This window comes from Cladophialophora yegresii (assembly GCF_000585515.1).
Source record: "Cladophialophora yegresii CBS 114405 chromosome Unknown aczIN-supercont1.4, whole genome shotgun sequence".
In the NCBI taxonomy this organism is placed as follows: Eukaryota; Fungi; Ascomycota; class Eurotiomycetes; order Chaetothyriales; family Herpotrichiellaceae; genus Cladophialophora; species Cladophialophora yegresii.
In genome coordinates, this window is record NW_006913048.1 from 2402535 (window position 1) to 2417186 (window position 14652).

Here is a 14652-nt window from a genome sequence, read left to right on the forward strand (position 1 = left end):
TTGTACAGGACTCTATGGTGTCGATGTTGAGGTAGTATACATACTGACCAACCTTGCCGATCGGTGCACGCATTATGCATATAGTGCTTTCCTCATGTAGTGTCTGGTACCACTATCCTCTACGACAAGCACAGCATATATGCAAGTACATCGTTAGTGAAACGTATGACCTTGAGTTAGTCTTTGAGCACCAAAATGACGACCCCCCCGGCGCACGAATCCTGTAGGAAACCACTGCACGTAAAGTACTAGTACCACTAGGAAATAGGTATCCAGTATGTACGGAGTGCTATGTAACATACTTATGGAGTACTGTAGTATCTGAAAAAGGACCTCCCCGGGGCCACCCTCATAGCCGATGGCCCTCGGGTGAGTTAGTACTATGCGTCACAGAATCCTCTCATCCCTCTCCGCGTCCTCACGACGGCGCCCGGTTGCAACAGTAGGAGCGGCCGAGTCTCCCGTGTGAGGACGATTCGATTCACTCCTCTTGCCCCTGTACAGACAGAGTTGAACTAAGTAGCCACCTACCGGGTACCCCTAACAACGTGCCTGGGGCGTCATACTTACCTTTGCGAAAGCCCGTGTCGAGGGCGTATACATAAAGTATAAGTATGTACTTAAGGATTAGTTACTCCGCAGACACGGCGACTAGCCGAACTACTTAATAAAGAACAATCCACGCTCGAACAAACCATCTCGTCCGTCCTCATGAAGATACTAACTTGAACACATCCCCTTCTGCCGGGAACCCAACCGTGTCCAAGGTCTCCCAGCCCCAGCCCAGAAGACTCTGAAACATGAAATCATCCTCCGAAGGCGTGAACTGCCCCGTGGTCCCCTTGTTGGCATCAAGATCAAGCCTCGCAGTCTCGAGTCCGTCTAGTAGGTTACCACCCACACTGGCACCGGCGGTACTACCGTCCTGGTGGACCGAGGCACATGTATCCCTGTCCGGGTTGATGTCCCGTTCAGACTCTCGTGCCTCCGGCACGACTGGTCTGCTACTCGTCGCGCCCTCGGGTGCGGCCGGCACTTTTGCACGGGCTGATGATGATGATGCATGTGGTCCAGAGCCAGAATCAACTGCAACCGTAGCACCTACAATCGCACCCGCACCCGCGCCGGTTTCGGTCCTTCTCGCCCGCGCGGCATCCTTCTCGGCCCTCCGGCGCAGGCGGGCTAGGAGACGACAATGGCGGCGTGCCTGACTGCCCTCTGGCGCCAAATTTGCGAGATAATCCTGGCAAAGTCTTGCTTTGTCGAACATTGCGTCCACCCCGGGAAAGATCCCTGCCGGGAGATTGGCGCGGCTGCTCTGTATCACGTAGACGTAGAGGGTCGAGATGGCGACCAACGCAATGTACTGCGTGAACCAGAAGGCCTGGTACAGGGCGTTCCGCTGGACTAGGTCGTGGGTGGCATTCAATATCGTGGTGATGGCCGCGACGCATTCTTGTACGGGTTTCAACGCCCGGTCGTCGAGGATGAAGGGAGCAGGGGAGGGCGTGGTGCGGCCTAGACGGCTGAAGTCGGCGAGCAGGCACTGACGCGTGACGAGGATGCGCAGATGCGCGTACGCCAGCTTGAGGACGGTGTTTTGGCGTTCGAACGTGCGGTGGCCGACGAGAGTCTTGTCCCGGGGTTTGAGGAAGTCTGGGAGCCTGTCTCGCCACTGGGTGAGTGAGTCGAGCATTTCGTTGGTCCGGTCGAATAGTTGGTCCTCCGTCAGGGGATGCAGCGGGTAGAGAAGATCGCTGTTACGGCCCATGAGCTTGGCGAGGTCGGCGTGCGCGATGAAGGCTTCCAGGTTGCCGTGCAGGGGTAGGTCGTCGGGTGATTCCGAGGACAGCAGGTCTTGGTCGTCGATGTTGCGCGGGTAGGGCTGGTCAATGTCCTCGTCGCGAAGCATTCTGGGCCGGCCGAGCATCACGCTGAGATAGTCATCCAGGACATAGGCGCACCAGAACGTCCGCTTGCGCGACTCGAGCGCCACGAGGTCGAGTTTGCTGGAAGCCGCGGAGGACCTCCTGTGCAGACCGAGCGAGGTCAAGATCGTGCAGGCAAGACTGAACACGTATCGGCACTCGTTTATGCGGAACGTGCTGAGAAGGTACAGGCACAAAGCTAGTCTGGACTGGACGCTCGCGAGGGACGCCGGGCCAGGTTCTTGATTGAGCAAAGACTTGGCTTTCTCGAAATAGAACTGGCTTCGATGCGGGTCGGGGTCGCCGCCATCGACGTACCGGTCGTTGTCTCTCGTGTACAGGAGCGCCTGCGAGAAGACTATGAGTGTACAAGCTGCCTCTGCCGACGACAGGCGGTCCCCAGTCAATAGGTCGGATGTCCACTTCTCGAGCGTCGGCCGGTGTAAGAAGCGATAGGTCGGTGTCGCAAACCGGAAATAACGTTCCAAGAGAGCGTCGGCCTCTTCTCGTGAAGGCATTGGCTGGTCCTGACGCACTTTCACCGGAGGGATGTCGCCGTGGCATGTTAAGAGTGCCGTTGGCAGAGTCGTCTCTCCTTCAGCAACCTCTCCCCGGTTCAGTGTGTGGTAGAGGAAGGACACGCCTGCTGTTGCACCAATATGATGGCCTTCGGCAAAGGTTGGCTCCAGCGATGCACCTCGAGAGACACGGAGTGTGCGCTCGTTTGACACCGTGGCCGGCGGATTTGGTCCTTGTCCTTTCGACCTTGTCGTATCTCGGGTGGAAGTTGGCTGGGTTAAGTGAGCTGTTGGGACACTTGCACCCAGGAAGGTACCCGGTTGACGGGCCGAGGGACTCTGAGTAGCATGGACATGATGGGTGATTGAGGATGAGACCCGGTCAAGGCTTCTGTGTGGTGGCTTTGCAACACCGTCGTATTCGCAACGCACACCTTCACCATTACAATAGTCGCACGGCTGAGTGCCTGAACAGCGCACTTTCCTTCTGTCCTGTCATCAGCGTCTATACCTGGGAAAGGGCGTACGGAGCTGCGTGAGCCGGTCGGGATTGCCGTACAGATGCCTTCCGTCGGAGCGACAGTACGCACGAGGTGTAGCTACCTTCTACAAAACAAACACGCTCTCGCAGTGCGCGGATGCTTTAGCTTGCGCCTCTTGGGCGGACTGGACGGCAGATCGCCGTCGTCAGCCATCGAAGGCGTGGAGTTCAGTGTATCCATCGGCGTGGGATTGGCGCAACAAAGTGCGTCCCGTGAGGCGTCGGGTCAGAGATGAAGGTGTGCGGTGCGGAAGGGCATGACAGATGGGCGGGGAAAAGGCTCCTCGGTTGCGGGATCAAGCTGAACAGGAATGGCTGGGCACAGTGCATCCACCCCACGAGCACGAGAGAAAGGTCCGGAAAGTGCCCTGGTGCCACCCCTTCGACATTTGCGATCCGGCGGCAATCGACCCAGTATGCCCACGTCTTCATTTGCATTCTCGAATGGGTATTCACCAAGCTCGACAATCGCGGGGAGAGAACTCGTGTCAAGACCGAGGAATGACGCCACGAAACCGCCGCCAAAAATGCCGGCCGCCCGTGTGAACGTGCAAACGTCTGCGAATACACCAAGGTCGCCGACGGAAAGGTAAGCCTACCGCCCTGTACCAGCCCGACCTGCCCATCTCGCACCAACGATTGTCCCTAGCAACCATACAGATTACCACTAGAACAATGGCACTCAAACGAACCTTCACACCCGACACGGGGGCAGAGATCCCTGCTGTAGGTTTCGGCACCTGTCAAGTGGCACCGCATGAAGTCGAGAACGCGGTCGAAATTGCGCTCAAGGCCGGTTACAGACATCTAGATTGTGGAGCATCTACAGAAACAAGACCGAGGTCGGTCAGGGATTCGAGAAAAGCGACATCTTCATCACGTCAAAGCTCTGGAACTCGAAGCATGACCCCGAGCATGTAAAGGCAGCACGCGACAAGTCCCTGCAGGACCCTGGTGTCGAAAAAGGTCGATCAGTACCTGATGCACTGGCCGGTGCATTTTGCTTCTGGTACTCGTTGGTTCCCTCTTGATGACAACGGCGTCTCCAGGTTGTCAGAGGTGCACTTCAACGAGACGTGGAAGGCGAGGGAGGCACTATTGAAGACGGGGAAGACTCGAGCCATTTGCGTCTCCAATCCAATATTCGCCGCCTGAAAGAACGGCTTTCTATCTCGGAGGTAGGTCCCCAGGTCAACTAGGTCGAAGCCCATCCGTATCTTCAACAATGCCGAGTTGCTAGACTTCTGCAAGGAGAAGGGCATCTTGATCGAGGCTTACAGTCCTCTCGGAGACAACAACACGGGAGAACCGAGGACCGTCGACGATCCAGAAGTTCATACGGTCGCCGAACGGGTGGGGGATGGATCCGGATCAAGTGCTTGTGAGCTGAGCAGTCCAACGTGGCACGATAGTCCTTCCAAAGTGCGTGACCGAGAAACACATCCACGGTAATTTCAGCCAGATGGGGTTATGACATATTGGACGAAGTTTGAGAGAAGCAGGTGGCCGACATAGCGAGGACTTCAGGTCTTGATAATCTGCAGAAGTTCACTGTTTGAGCGTAGAGTTCTGCGCTGGGATGGACGTCACATAGGATGATAGACGGCGACGTAGACCGCCCAAAACATCACTTGCGTATTCACATAACCCGCGCTGCGCAGACTCGTTGATGCTGATAATTCCAATCAAATGCCACCCAGACTCCGTACAGATGTACGAGGCTCGCCAATACCACAAAGACATGAAAGAACTGGTGTGATGAGAGCCAAATATCAAAGCGGCCCGGCCATATAGACTCCGGAATCCGCGTGACGAAGAAGAACGCGCCGATCCCATAAACAAGGCCTTCCAGGAACCAATAAGGCATTCCGGAGCGCACCCACATCTCGCTCCAACCATAGAGGACAATGCCGTGGATGATTGGCGCAAAGCCCGACAATGCTGTGAAAATGAAAGCCCACGTCCGATGACCCCGATATTTCAGGCCCTGTAGTTTGGGATGCAGAACCAATGTAGCGGTAATTAGGCTGAGGGAGATGATCATGGACCAATAGACGCGCCGGAGGACGGGTTCGCAGTAAAATCCCACATAGATGCCGGAAAAGAAGCTTCCCATTATCAGCGTAAGAATCCCGACATAATCAACCCTCAGCATCAAATTCTCAACGTCTCTCGAATGGCATATCATGGTATGATAGCTGCAGGAAAGCAGCATAGTAATGATGGCGGCATTAACTTGGACGCTGAAGACGGCGTGGTCGGCTATCGATGCGTCCGGATAGAAATAGCTTAGGCCACTATAGATGAGAAATTGTCCGAACATAAGACCGACGGCCGGTATCAGATGAGTGTAGATGTTCAGTGACTCGTTGTGGAGATGCCCAAGGGAAAGCAGGCAAGTGATCCATGAGTTGGACACTGGTCGATATCCTGATCTGCAGAAGTGGTTGTCTTGATACCATTCAGGCAACTCCTCGAACCTAAGGAGCCTGTAGGGCTTGGGCCTGAATTGGTGTATAAAATTCTCCTGAAGGCGAGGGTTGCTTGGTGCCCGTGGTCGAACTAGTTTCTCCTTCGGTCGTCGATACGCCAAGATAAAAGACATGTTTACCCCTGGTTACGAGCGGGGCCAGCCTTGCGCGTCGAGATGAAATCTTAAAAGTCCGGAGTCGTGGGCCTGATAAATGGCGGCAGACACTTGTTGGCTTGGTGTATCTTGAACGGCCTTGACAAAATGCGATAGTGGTGAGGACAGCAGGAAAAGATTTCACATGCGCGAAAATGATGAAATTTGAAGTCCAGTCTCCGACGCGCTGGATCTGCAGATCGGGTGGTGCTCGCTTCGCCCAACCATTTCGCATTGGCTTTTGACTGCGGTAAGCCGGCGACTCCCGCGGCACCGCCAGCATCGATATCGTCATCGCTCGCTTATCCTTCTGCCGCAACATGCGACCACCACGACCACCACGACTGCTTTCATATGCCCGTAAACCAACGCGAGTCGCTCGTTGTATTGACGTACTTCGACGTGCTTGAGTGGTATGTAGGCGGTCTCGAAGTATGTAGTGGCCGACCTTGGGCAATGTTGTGAGGCAAGGGTGTGCCTCATTTGTGCTGGGGAAATTACTGCTCCACTGCCCAACCACTAGTCGGACCAGTTGTCCGCCCCACGATTGAAGCCATATCTTCGCTTCGCCTTTTGAATATTCTCCGGCAATCCTGGGGCCAAAATGCACTCCAGACAGGGCTGATTCCTTGATCCCTGACGGATCTTGACAAGGCTGTGATTGTGCTAAGAGCATCGGTCGCGTGAGGTATGTACTGGGATGCTCGATTTGGTAGGTTTGTGGTCTGCACAGTGTAAGCCAGGTTTGTACTCGTAGCACCTGGAGATCCCCTAGATTCCATTGTTTGAATCACACGATGTTGTGGTCGGAGCATGCGCAGGATCCCAGCGGAAGCTTCCAGGAAGTCGAGAAGACAGAGTAACCGGTCCCGTACAAGCCGGACTGAAGGTGCATTACGAAGTTCAGTATTGGCATTCAGCCTCACTTGCGTCCGGCTTCAGATGGGCCAGGGTTCCACCATCCTGGTATTGAGCAGTGAGTGGCAGTGGCGCGCTTCTTCGACTGCACCAGGGAATGCACGGATGAAACAGGCCCCGATGTCTCTGGAAGGAATCATAATGTCCATTGCAGGTCGTTGATCACCTATTATTGTTAATTGAATGAGAGCGTGGACGGGCAAGGGCAGAGGCAAAGGCAAAGGCGTGGCGATGCGACCTGAAAGCTTGGCGACAACGCAGCGTGGTTGCAGGGCTCAACTTTCACTTCGCTTTCACAGGCACCTCACTTCCATGCTTTCAACCCCATCTGCAGCACCCATGGTCATTTATTTCTCGTCCGCCACGCTTGCTACTCGTCTCGGTCTGCGCCTACCTGACTTGATTATGCTGTCACGTTGCTATTTAGCAAGCACTTGCGCTTCCTGCACCAGCCATACCAGGAAAATCCACGACCGGTACCTATTACGTGAAAGCCGCAGCAGTACAGATCTCTCCTGAGCTTGGAAGAGTCACTGCCTTGTCTCAAGAACTGGTCCAGAAGTTCGTTCAGCATTTCTTGAGAACAAGTTGAGGGCCCGACAGACGCATTGAGCACAGCCACTTCCCCAACCGGCCTGGCTGTGCTGTCAGGGCCATGCGGCGTTGGCAAAAGCACACTCGCATCTCGCCTTGCCAAATCCCTTGCCTGTCCAGTCATTGAAGAAGACGCAGTTCACGACGCAATTGATATTGCGAAGATGAGCCAGGGTTTCCTCTGACCTCGCTCGACAGGCAGATCTGGCTTGGCCCGGATCAAGGTCAATAAACTGGAACGCATTCGAGCAAGATACCTTGTTCGAGGTCAACGGACGCAAGGCGCCAGTGCCAGTACTGGGAACATCGTTTTGACATGCTCGGCTCTTGCTCGATCTCATCGTAACGCTTTAAGAGATATTCTTTCCAGTACAGGTGATGAGACGGCCGTAGGCTTTGTCAAGACAGTCTTCGTCGCGCTGCAAGCCAGCGAAACGGAGTTGGTCAGAAGAGTTGCCGCGCGGGAGGGACATGATATGAATGCCGATATAGTAAGATCTCAACTGCGGACGGTAGAAGGACCGGAGGTCGGCCAAGCGGATGTCTTTCCTGTTGATGCCGAGCAAGAGATGCACGTGGTCTTTGAGGAGTCGAGTATGGGTTGAAAGCCATGTAGATGACACCATCTCGATATCCTCCATGAGGCGGGGTCCGGGCATTTTGGTCAGATGGCGTAGTTAGAGCTGTATCACACTGCTGGTCTAGATACAACATATATCAGACACGACCATCAGCCTGGATCATCCGACAATAGCTTGAAAATATTCGTGCTTTTTGTCTGGATGGCCTGCGTCTCAAGCTGTCGTCCTCTTTTCCTCTTCTTCTTCTTCTTCGGCTTGGCTGTGGCCCATACCGCTTCGTCATGTTCGTTACTAGTGTCTTGATTTCCCTCGTCACGTACCGAGTGTTGAATCGCGAGTTCAGGTAGGCTTTTCGGCTCAAGTACGTCTTTCAGACACCGGATAGTCATGTTTCGTGTCTCGATATCTGCTTCACCTAGTTTCTGCCGCAAGTGAGTTATATCGAGCAGGAGATCTGCGATGGAAGGCATATTCGACAGCGTGCTATGAAGAGCTGCTATTCCCGTCGGCAGTCCTTCGCTATTGCCGGGGTGTGGAGAAGCCATAGCCGCAGACTCGGACGGGAGCTGCATTTGATTCATGATGTAGCCCGTGATCTGGTAGAGCATTCGTAGAGAATAGAGCACCGCCTGAATATTTGCCAAGAGGTGGATATCCTCCCAAGATATCCTCGGAGGTATCTTAAAGGTGAGAGCGGCCGTCTGCGGCAGCCCGAACAGACGCGCAACTTGTGTTAAGGTTAGGGGTGACTTGTCCAGTTTGACCTTTTCTTGGTGTACCAGGTGAATGGCGAGCGCGTACCATGCTGGCAGTGCTGTTCTGTCATTGACTGCCGCGCCTGGGGAGGGAGGAGAGATGTATATGGCGAGAAGTGATTCCAGTTCAGCCATACGAGGAATGGCGTCGGATGGCTTGAGAGCCGTCACTGTGGCAGATGAGATGCGTTGGCCTTTTCTGGCATATTCCGTGACAGGAGCTGCGGGCTGTGTAAGCCTAGCATTCCTTGACCTTGTCGAGGATGATAGAAGGGTGTACCCGAGCTGTCGAATGTGTGCTCCATATGACCAAGATGAGTCGCGTTGTGGGTCTTCTAAGATTGGAGTCAAATATACGTAAGGCGAATCGTCTAGCCCGACAACCAGCTCTGCGGTGCGTGGATCCAGGCTGTTTAGATTGAGCTGGGAGTTGGCAGAAACCGGCATCGATGGTAGGAACTCTTCCAGAAATGTAGTGTGCTCGCTCTTCATTTGGTGCAGGCTCGAGGCATTCCTGGCCCGCTCTCGGATGATTGCCGTGGAGGCGTTCGAGTCGAGAAAGCGCTCAAACCCAAAGGCAAAGAGAGAGTCGACGTTCATTCTCGAAGCAGTGTGTGCTGGGTCCAGGCAAAGGACTGTGAACTCTAAGCCCCTCGGTGCAGACTTCCGCTGCTTCTTCTCGAGTGAATGGAGCAGAGCCACGCAGCCTCTCCCGCCGAGCTCATGGACTGCCAGATCTGCGTCATTAGTGAGGACTGCTACCTTCCCCGCGGAGGTTTGAGCTGCAAGAGCACAGTACAGGTCTGCCTCACCAGGAACGATGTGGACGCTCCTTGACCATGGGCTGTCAGCGGTGCTCAAGGCCTCGATGACGCTTGCTACCATGAACGGTGGAGCTGGCAGAGTCGACTTTCTCGTCGAAATCCCGGAGGTTGCCCAGAGAGCCTTCTCAAAATCCCGCACTCCAACGGAAGAGGCTGACCAGGGCGGGAAGTCGGCGTGGGCTTTTCGAAAGATGTCGAGCTGTTGGCGCAACTTGTCCATGCGGTCGAGACGGACATCCCGTTTAGATTTGGGCAAGCCTCCATCGAAGAAGATGTGTGCGATGGTGATGCCTTGAGTTTGGAGATCGTCCAGAAGGTGAAGGACTGCTTGGTTGATTTCGGCGTAAGTTGGTGGCGGAGCGAGAGCAATGAGGGAATTGAGACAATGATATGCTAGCAGCCTGTTATATACAAAATAGACAAGCGAAGGCCCGTCAACTATCAAGGCTTCAACGTCGGTTGTCCCGGTGGCCGTTCGAGGTGAGACGCCAAGAACAACTCGTTCAGCATAGGGGAGGAGATCGTGTAACAACCGCTGGATTCCCATGGCTTTGAAAAAATGGCCGCCATCTCAGCAGAAAGGAGTGGCACCCATTCTTAGGATGAGTACGACCAACGAGTATGAAATCGAGGCTCATCAGTCACAGGCCAAGCGATTTTGACTGCGCATCTTGAGAAGTATTCCGCCGTACCGCCAAGCATGGCAACGCTCAGCAAAGCTATGCTCCGCCGTTCAGCGACTTAGTACTTTTTGCGTTTCTGCACTGATATCTGTTCACTTCAGATGCGCCTCAATCAGCGTACACAACTCTTCGGTGCCGAGACGTGGATATATTGAAGCTAAAAATGGCCTAAATAGCTCAGAGGCTCATGTCCATTTCACTTCTTCATGCGTCAGATTTCGACAGGCGCTGCAGAAATACCCCTGTCTTTCCGAGACTCCTTGCCAACCCCCAAGAAACACCAATTCCATGCATGAGACGATCACAGCTTCGAACGCAAGCGGGACGATTCTGCCATCATCTCAGCCTTTGTACAGAAACTCAAAGGCGTTCAGTGAGTACCATTCACTTCCACCTCGCCAGCCACAGACACTTCGTTCACGGTCGCGGTTGCGCTGACTTTGTCTCCACCGCTTGCAAGCTTGTCTGGGACACCCTTATCTCCAGCCTTTACCGCAGCGAAATTTTCATCAAAGACCTCCTCGGCGTGCTTCTCGGCGTCATGCGTGTGGATCCAATCTTCACGTGGAAATTGGACTGATTCGGGGTTCTCCTTGACTTTGTCCCAGTCCGCTTTGTGCCACATATCTCGGGTTGTCTCCCCGGTCTTCTGGACTGCTTTGACGCGGTCGTATCTGCCCAGCTTATCAGTGCAAATTCAGTGCCAATGTCGGGATCTTCTCACCTGATTCGTTGATACGTTCGAACAGCATCTTGGACTTGGCTCTTCCCGGCACGTCGAAGACAGACAGCGATGGTGACGCCGTCCTCCATTGATTGCGTTGCACCCTGCGCGGATGTTGGCAAGAATGGATGCGCCGAGTCACCCAGCAATGCAATCCGGCCTCCCTTGCTGACCCAGGTCGGCAGCGGGTCTCGGTATACTAATTTCCAGTCGACGAGTCGGCTTTCTGGGGTCTTGGAAACAATTTTCTTGCAGAGAGGGTCCCAGCCCTCAAACACCTTGTAGACGTCTTCTAGCTTGCCCGGGAATGACCATGATTCATCAATGTCCGCATCGTCCTGCGCAATGGTCAGCAATGTCGGACTTCCAGTTGGTCCCAACGTACCCTGTGTGTCAACACCCAACAGCAATCGCTTCCGTTCTTGATGGTCGAGAAAAGGAAATGGACGTCCTGTCCAATCCAGCCCTGAAATGTGTCGCCGTTGTTGCAGAAATGGGCGGTCTCCGGGTCGGCGAGCATGTCGGTATTGGGGAACCAGGCGCGGAAGACGGCATAACCGCTGCTCTTCGGCTTGTCGAAGTATCCCAGAACAAGTTCTCGCGCCTTCGACCTCACGCCGTCCGAGCCAATAACAACATCGCCCCAAGCTTGCTCCCCATTTGCGAGTTGAATACCGGCTCTGTTGTCCTCTTCGAAGTACTTCACTACCTTCTCTCCGAGATGGATGGGGATCTTGAGATCGTCGCGGGCGTAATTGAAGAGAACTTCGTGCAGTTCTCCTCGGTGGCCGTTGAAAACAGGAGCTTCAGGATCCATTGGAGGCGTCTTCTGGGTGATGATGTGCTCTCCCGTGTACTTGTGGATTTTGAATCCGTGGTTGACGAGGTCAATACTCAGGGTCCTCATTTTCTTGGCTATCGAGCCATCGACACCCCATCTAGTGAATATCCGTCCGGCGTTGGAGCCGAAGGATATTATGTCGCCAAGAACCTTGAGCTCTGGGAACGACTCATAAATCTCAACATCATGGCCCTGACGATGGCATTCTATCGCCGCGGTGAGCCCACCAAAACCTGCCTGCTGTCAGCATTTCGCCCATGCCAGGGACGCTGTGGGGTGCCTCACCTGCTCCGACGATGATGACCTTGACGCCGGTTTTGGACTTGGCAAACGGTTCCTCCGCAGCCATGATCATATTCGATACGCTTCAATCTCGTTCTTTCGTTTTGGACTCCTGCACGCTGCGTGTTTTCGCTTACTGGCGATGAGTTTGATGGGCAGGGTCTATACAAAGGTTGGGCGGTAAGGAAAGCTTCTGGAAAGACTTTTATGGCAGGACGTCCCTGATGAATGAGCCAAGGACCCTTTGATCGCCGCACGAGGCCGATATAGCCCCACGAGCGATCCTATCGGTTGTACTCACGTGCGATCAAGTCTGCTGGCGAGAGCGGTCCAGTCACGGTGCGGAAGGCCTAGCTTTTCTCCAACTGAACTGCCGTCCCATGCATTGTACCAAAACGGACAATGGACAGCGAATGATGCGACCTGATTGGCAGCAACTCTGCTGTGGACGGCTCTCCACACCGAGATGTTCACCCCATCTTTTCCCCATTCCCGCCTCCAACCGTTCGTTCGAGATAATGGTGCATCACGCAAGTCAGTCCTGCAGGATACAATGCAACAGCGAGTCTCCAGAGTCCGCTGATTTACCACACGAGGTAATTGCATTCCAAGTCCGGAGTATCGACTTCGGCGCCGAAGAATCGGCATGGACCCCACACCTGGTGCGATGCTGAGACCGGCCTACATGTCCGATTCTAGAATGCTGATCCGGGCTATCAGCCTTCTATATAATCCAGGCGGGACATTTATGTCCGAACCAGTGGGACATGCACTCTGGCTTCGCCGTTTTTAGCGATGCTGCAAAGCTTGTGAAATTCGGATCTCATCTGGTATTGGTCTCTCCTGACATCTCTCCTTGGCACCATACCATCGATCTCGGCTCGGCTCTGCATCGAACCGCCGAGCGAAGGCAAGATATAGACATTGGTTGCTGCGCGGGACGACTTTGAAGCGATCAGATTCGTCCAGGTTCAGACTTGTACGCTGCTTGCTGTCGTCAATACCAATAGCCCGCCATGTCCAACATGGTGTCACATTCCGAATTTGATCGAAATACCACCGCGACAACAGTCGCTCGTACATTTAGCGATGTCATCCGAGGCAGAACAGGTTGGTCTACGCGTATATTCCACCCCAAGGTACCTGGCTTATGTCCCTACAGTCGTTATCGTCGGCGTATCGCCCCAAAGCTTGGGCGAGTCTATGACAGCAGCCCTTGCCGCTCATTCGCCTTCGTTGCTTGTCCTAGCTTCGCGGACGAAGTCGAAAATCGAAGAGGTCATCTCCAAAGTCAAGACCGAGCATCCGGATTTACCAATCGAAGCAGTGCAGCTAGACCTGTCGTCATTAGATTCCGTCCGCAGGGGCGCCGAGGTCATCAACGGTCTAGTCGAGCACATCGACATTCTCATCAACAACGCTGCTGTGGTGACGTCGTCGCACGAATACACCAAGGACGGGCTCGAATTACAGTTCGGGACCAACCACGTAGGACCATTCCTTCTCACCAACCTCCTCATGCCGAAACTTCTCAAGGCGGCCCAGAAGTCTCCGCCTGGGTCGACGCGGGTCGTCAATGTGACGAGTCAAGGCCACATCATCTCCCCAATCCGATACAGCGACCACAAATTCCAGAAACGACCAGAAGACATCCCAGAGGACGAGCGGCCTATGTCCCGACCAGGGGTGTCGTTCGACCCTCCCCCAGGAGAAACATATGTCCCTTTCGTGGCATACGGACAATCGAAGACGGCCAATATCTTACTGTCCTTGTATCTTAACGAGAAACTTTCGAGCGCAGGACTGCAATCGATAGCCACGCACCCGGGTTCCATCTGGACAGATCTCTCGCGGAACCTGGACGAGAAGCATCTAGCCATGATTGAGAAGACGAGCACCTTCTGGAAGGACCTCGATCAGGGCAGTGCCACAAGCTTGGTTGCGGCGCTGGATCCGAAGCTGTCTGACCCGAAGGTGATTTACCTTAGCGACTGTCACTTGGCGGAACCTGCGGAGTGGGCGAAGGATGTGAAGGCTGCGGAGCGACTATGGAAGCTCAGTGAGGAGATTGTCGGGCAAAAGTTCGACCTCTCGACAGCTAGTCGTTTGTGATTAGAGAATTGAGACAGTCCATATGAGAGCACTGTCACATAGACACACGCTATGCCCACACGCGACCCAGGCAAGACTCACAGTATGCAGCGGTCTTGGAATCCCGGTCCTTACCCTATATGTATATCAATTGTGTGGACTGGCTGCATAGCTGGTCCGTATTCCTTCCTAGAGCTTGGGCTCGTGTGTGTCCGCCTTGCTTTCCCGAAGCGACGGGTTCGGCGATGTTGGCTATATGATGCACCGGAGCAGGTGCTGTGCACTTCCTCGTGCATATTGGGAAGTCGAAACCAGCTGAGCTTATCTCCCTTCAAGCATCACCACAACTCTTATCAACCGCAGAGCTTGTCACGTCTGGCTCGCTTCTACGGCGACAGCCCGTCATGGCTCAGTTCGAGAAGGCGTAGCGGAAGATCGGATCACAATGCAGCACCGCAGCCTATCAACATTGCGATCGACGCCTCGGCAAAGGGGAAACAGGGCAAGTGATGTGCAGGCACCGCTGCCGGTGAGCTGGCCGGTTGCATCGATCAACCTTCCACCAGACTCAGACAGGCAGCTCGTGAATTTTGACCTTGACCTGCCAAGATGATATCTGCCAGTTGCCAGCATCTCACAGCAGAGTCACATCACAAAGCAGCAAAGGTAGGACGTGTAATGCCCAAGTCTCGTTTCCCCGCAGCGACCGCCTCGCGGGAGGCGATTGTGTATATATGTACTGTATA

At 54.3% G+C, this 14652-nt stretch overlaps 6 protein-coding genes across 6 annotated transcripts; 2 read left to right on the forward strand and 4 right to left on the reverse strand.

Annotated features, from left to right (window-relative positions):
* Window positions 1–709: 709 nt before the first annotated feature.
* On the reverse strand, window positions 710–2446 carry A1O7_06206 (uncharacterized protein; the record flags this gene model as incomplete). Its single annotated transcript, XM_007760209.1, has 1 exon — window positions 710–2446. The coding sequence occupies one exon, from the start codon at window positions 2444–2446 to the stop codon at window positions 710–712; it is 1737 nt and encodes a 578-aa protein (XP_007758399.1).
* Window positions 2447–4626: 2180 nt separating this feature from the next.
* On the reverse strand, window positions 4627–5592 carry A1O7_06207 (uncharacterized protein; the record flags this gene model as incomplete). Its single annotated transcript, XM_007760210.1, has 1 exon — window positions 4627–5592. One exon carries the CDS (start codon window positions 5590–5592, stop codon window positions 4627–4629), a length of 966 nt encoding a protein of 321 aa, XP_007758400.1.
* Window positions 5593–7121: 1529 nt separating this feature from the next.
* A1O7_06208 (uncharacterized protein) lies at window positions 7122–7691 on the forward strand (the record flags this gene model as incomplete). The annotated part of the gene is made up of 2 exons (XM_007760211.1): window positions 7122–7349; window positions 7393–7691. A coding segment is annotated over one exon (189 nt), but the record flags the coding sequence as incomplete, so codon positions are not given.
* Window positions 7692–7855: 164 nt separating this feature from the next.
* On the reverse strand, window positions 7856–9832 carry A1O7_06209 (uncharacterized protein; the record flags this gene model as incomplete). Its single annotated transcript, XM_007760212.1, has 1 exon — window positions 7856–9832. One exon carries the CDS (start codon window positions 9830–9832, stop codon window positions 7856–7858), a length of 1977 nt encoding a protein of 658 aa, XP_007758402.1.
* A 506-nt stretch (window positions 9833–10338) lies between these two features.
* A1O7_06210 (salicylate hydroxylase) lies at window positions 10339–11882 on the reverse strand (the record flags this gene model as incomplete). The annotated part of the gene is made up of 4 exons (XM_007760213.1): window positions 10339–10642; window positions 10693–11030; window positions 11078–11766; window positions 11819–11882. The coding sequence occupies 4 exons, from the start codon at window positions 11880–11882 to the stop codon at window positions 10339–10341; spliced, it is 1395 nt and encodes a 464-aa protein (XP_007758403.1).
* A 958-nt stretch (window positions 11883–12840) lies between these two features.
* Window positions 12841–13927, forward strand: A1O7_06211 (uncharacterized protein; the record flags this gene model as incomplete). The annotated part of the gene is made up of 2 exons (XM_007760214.1): window positions 12841–12925; window positions 12978–13927. 2 exons carry the CDS (start codon window positions 12841–12843, stop codon window positions 13925–13927), a joined length of 1035 nt encoding a protein of 344 aa, XP_007758404.1.
* Between the last annotated feature and the right edge of the window lie 725 nt (window positions 13928–14652).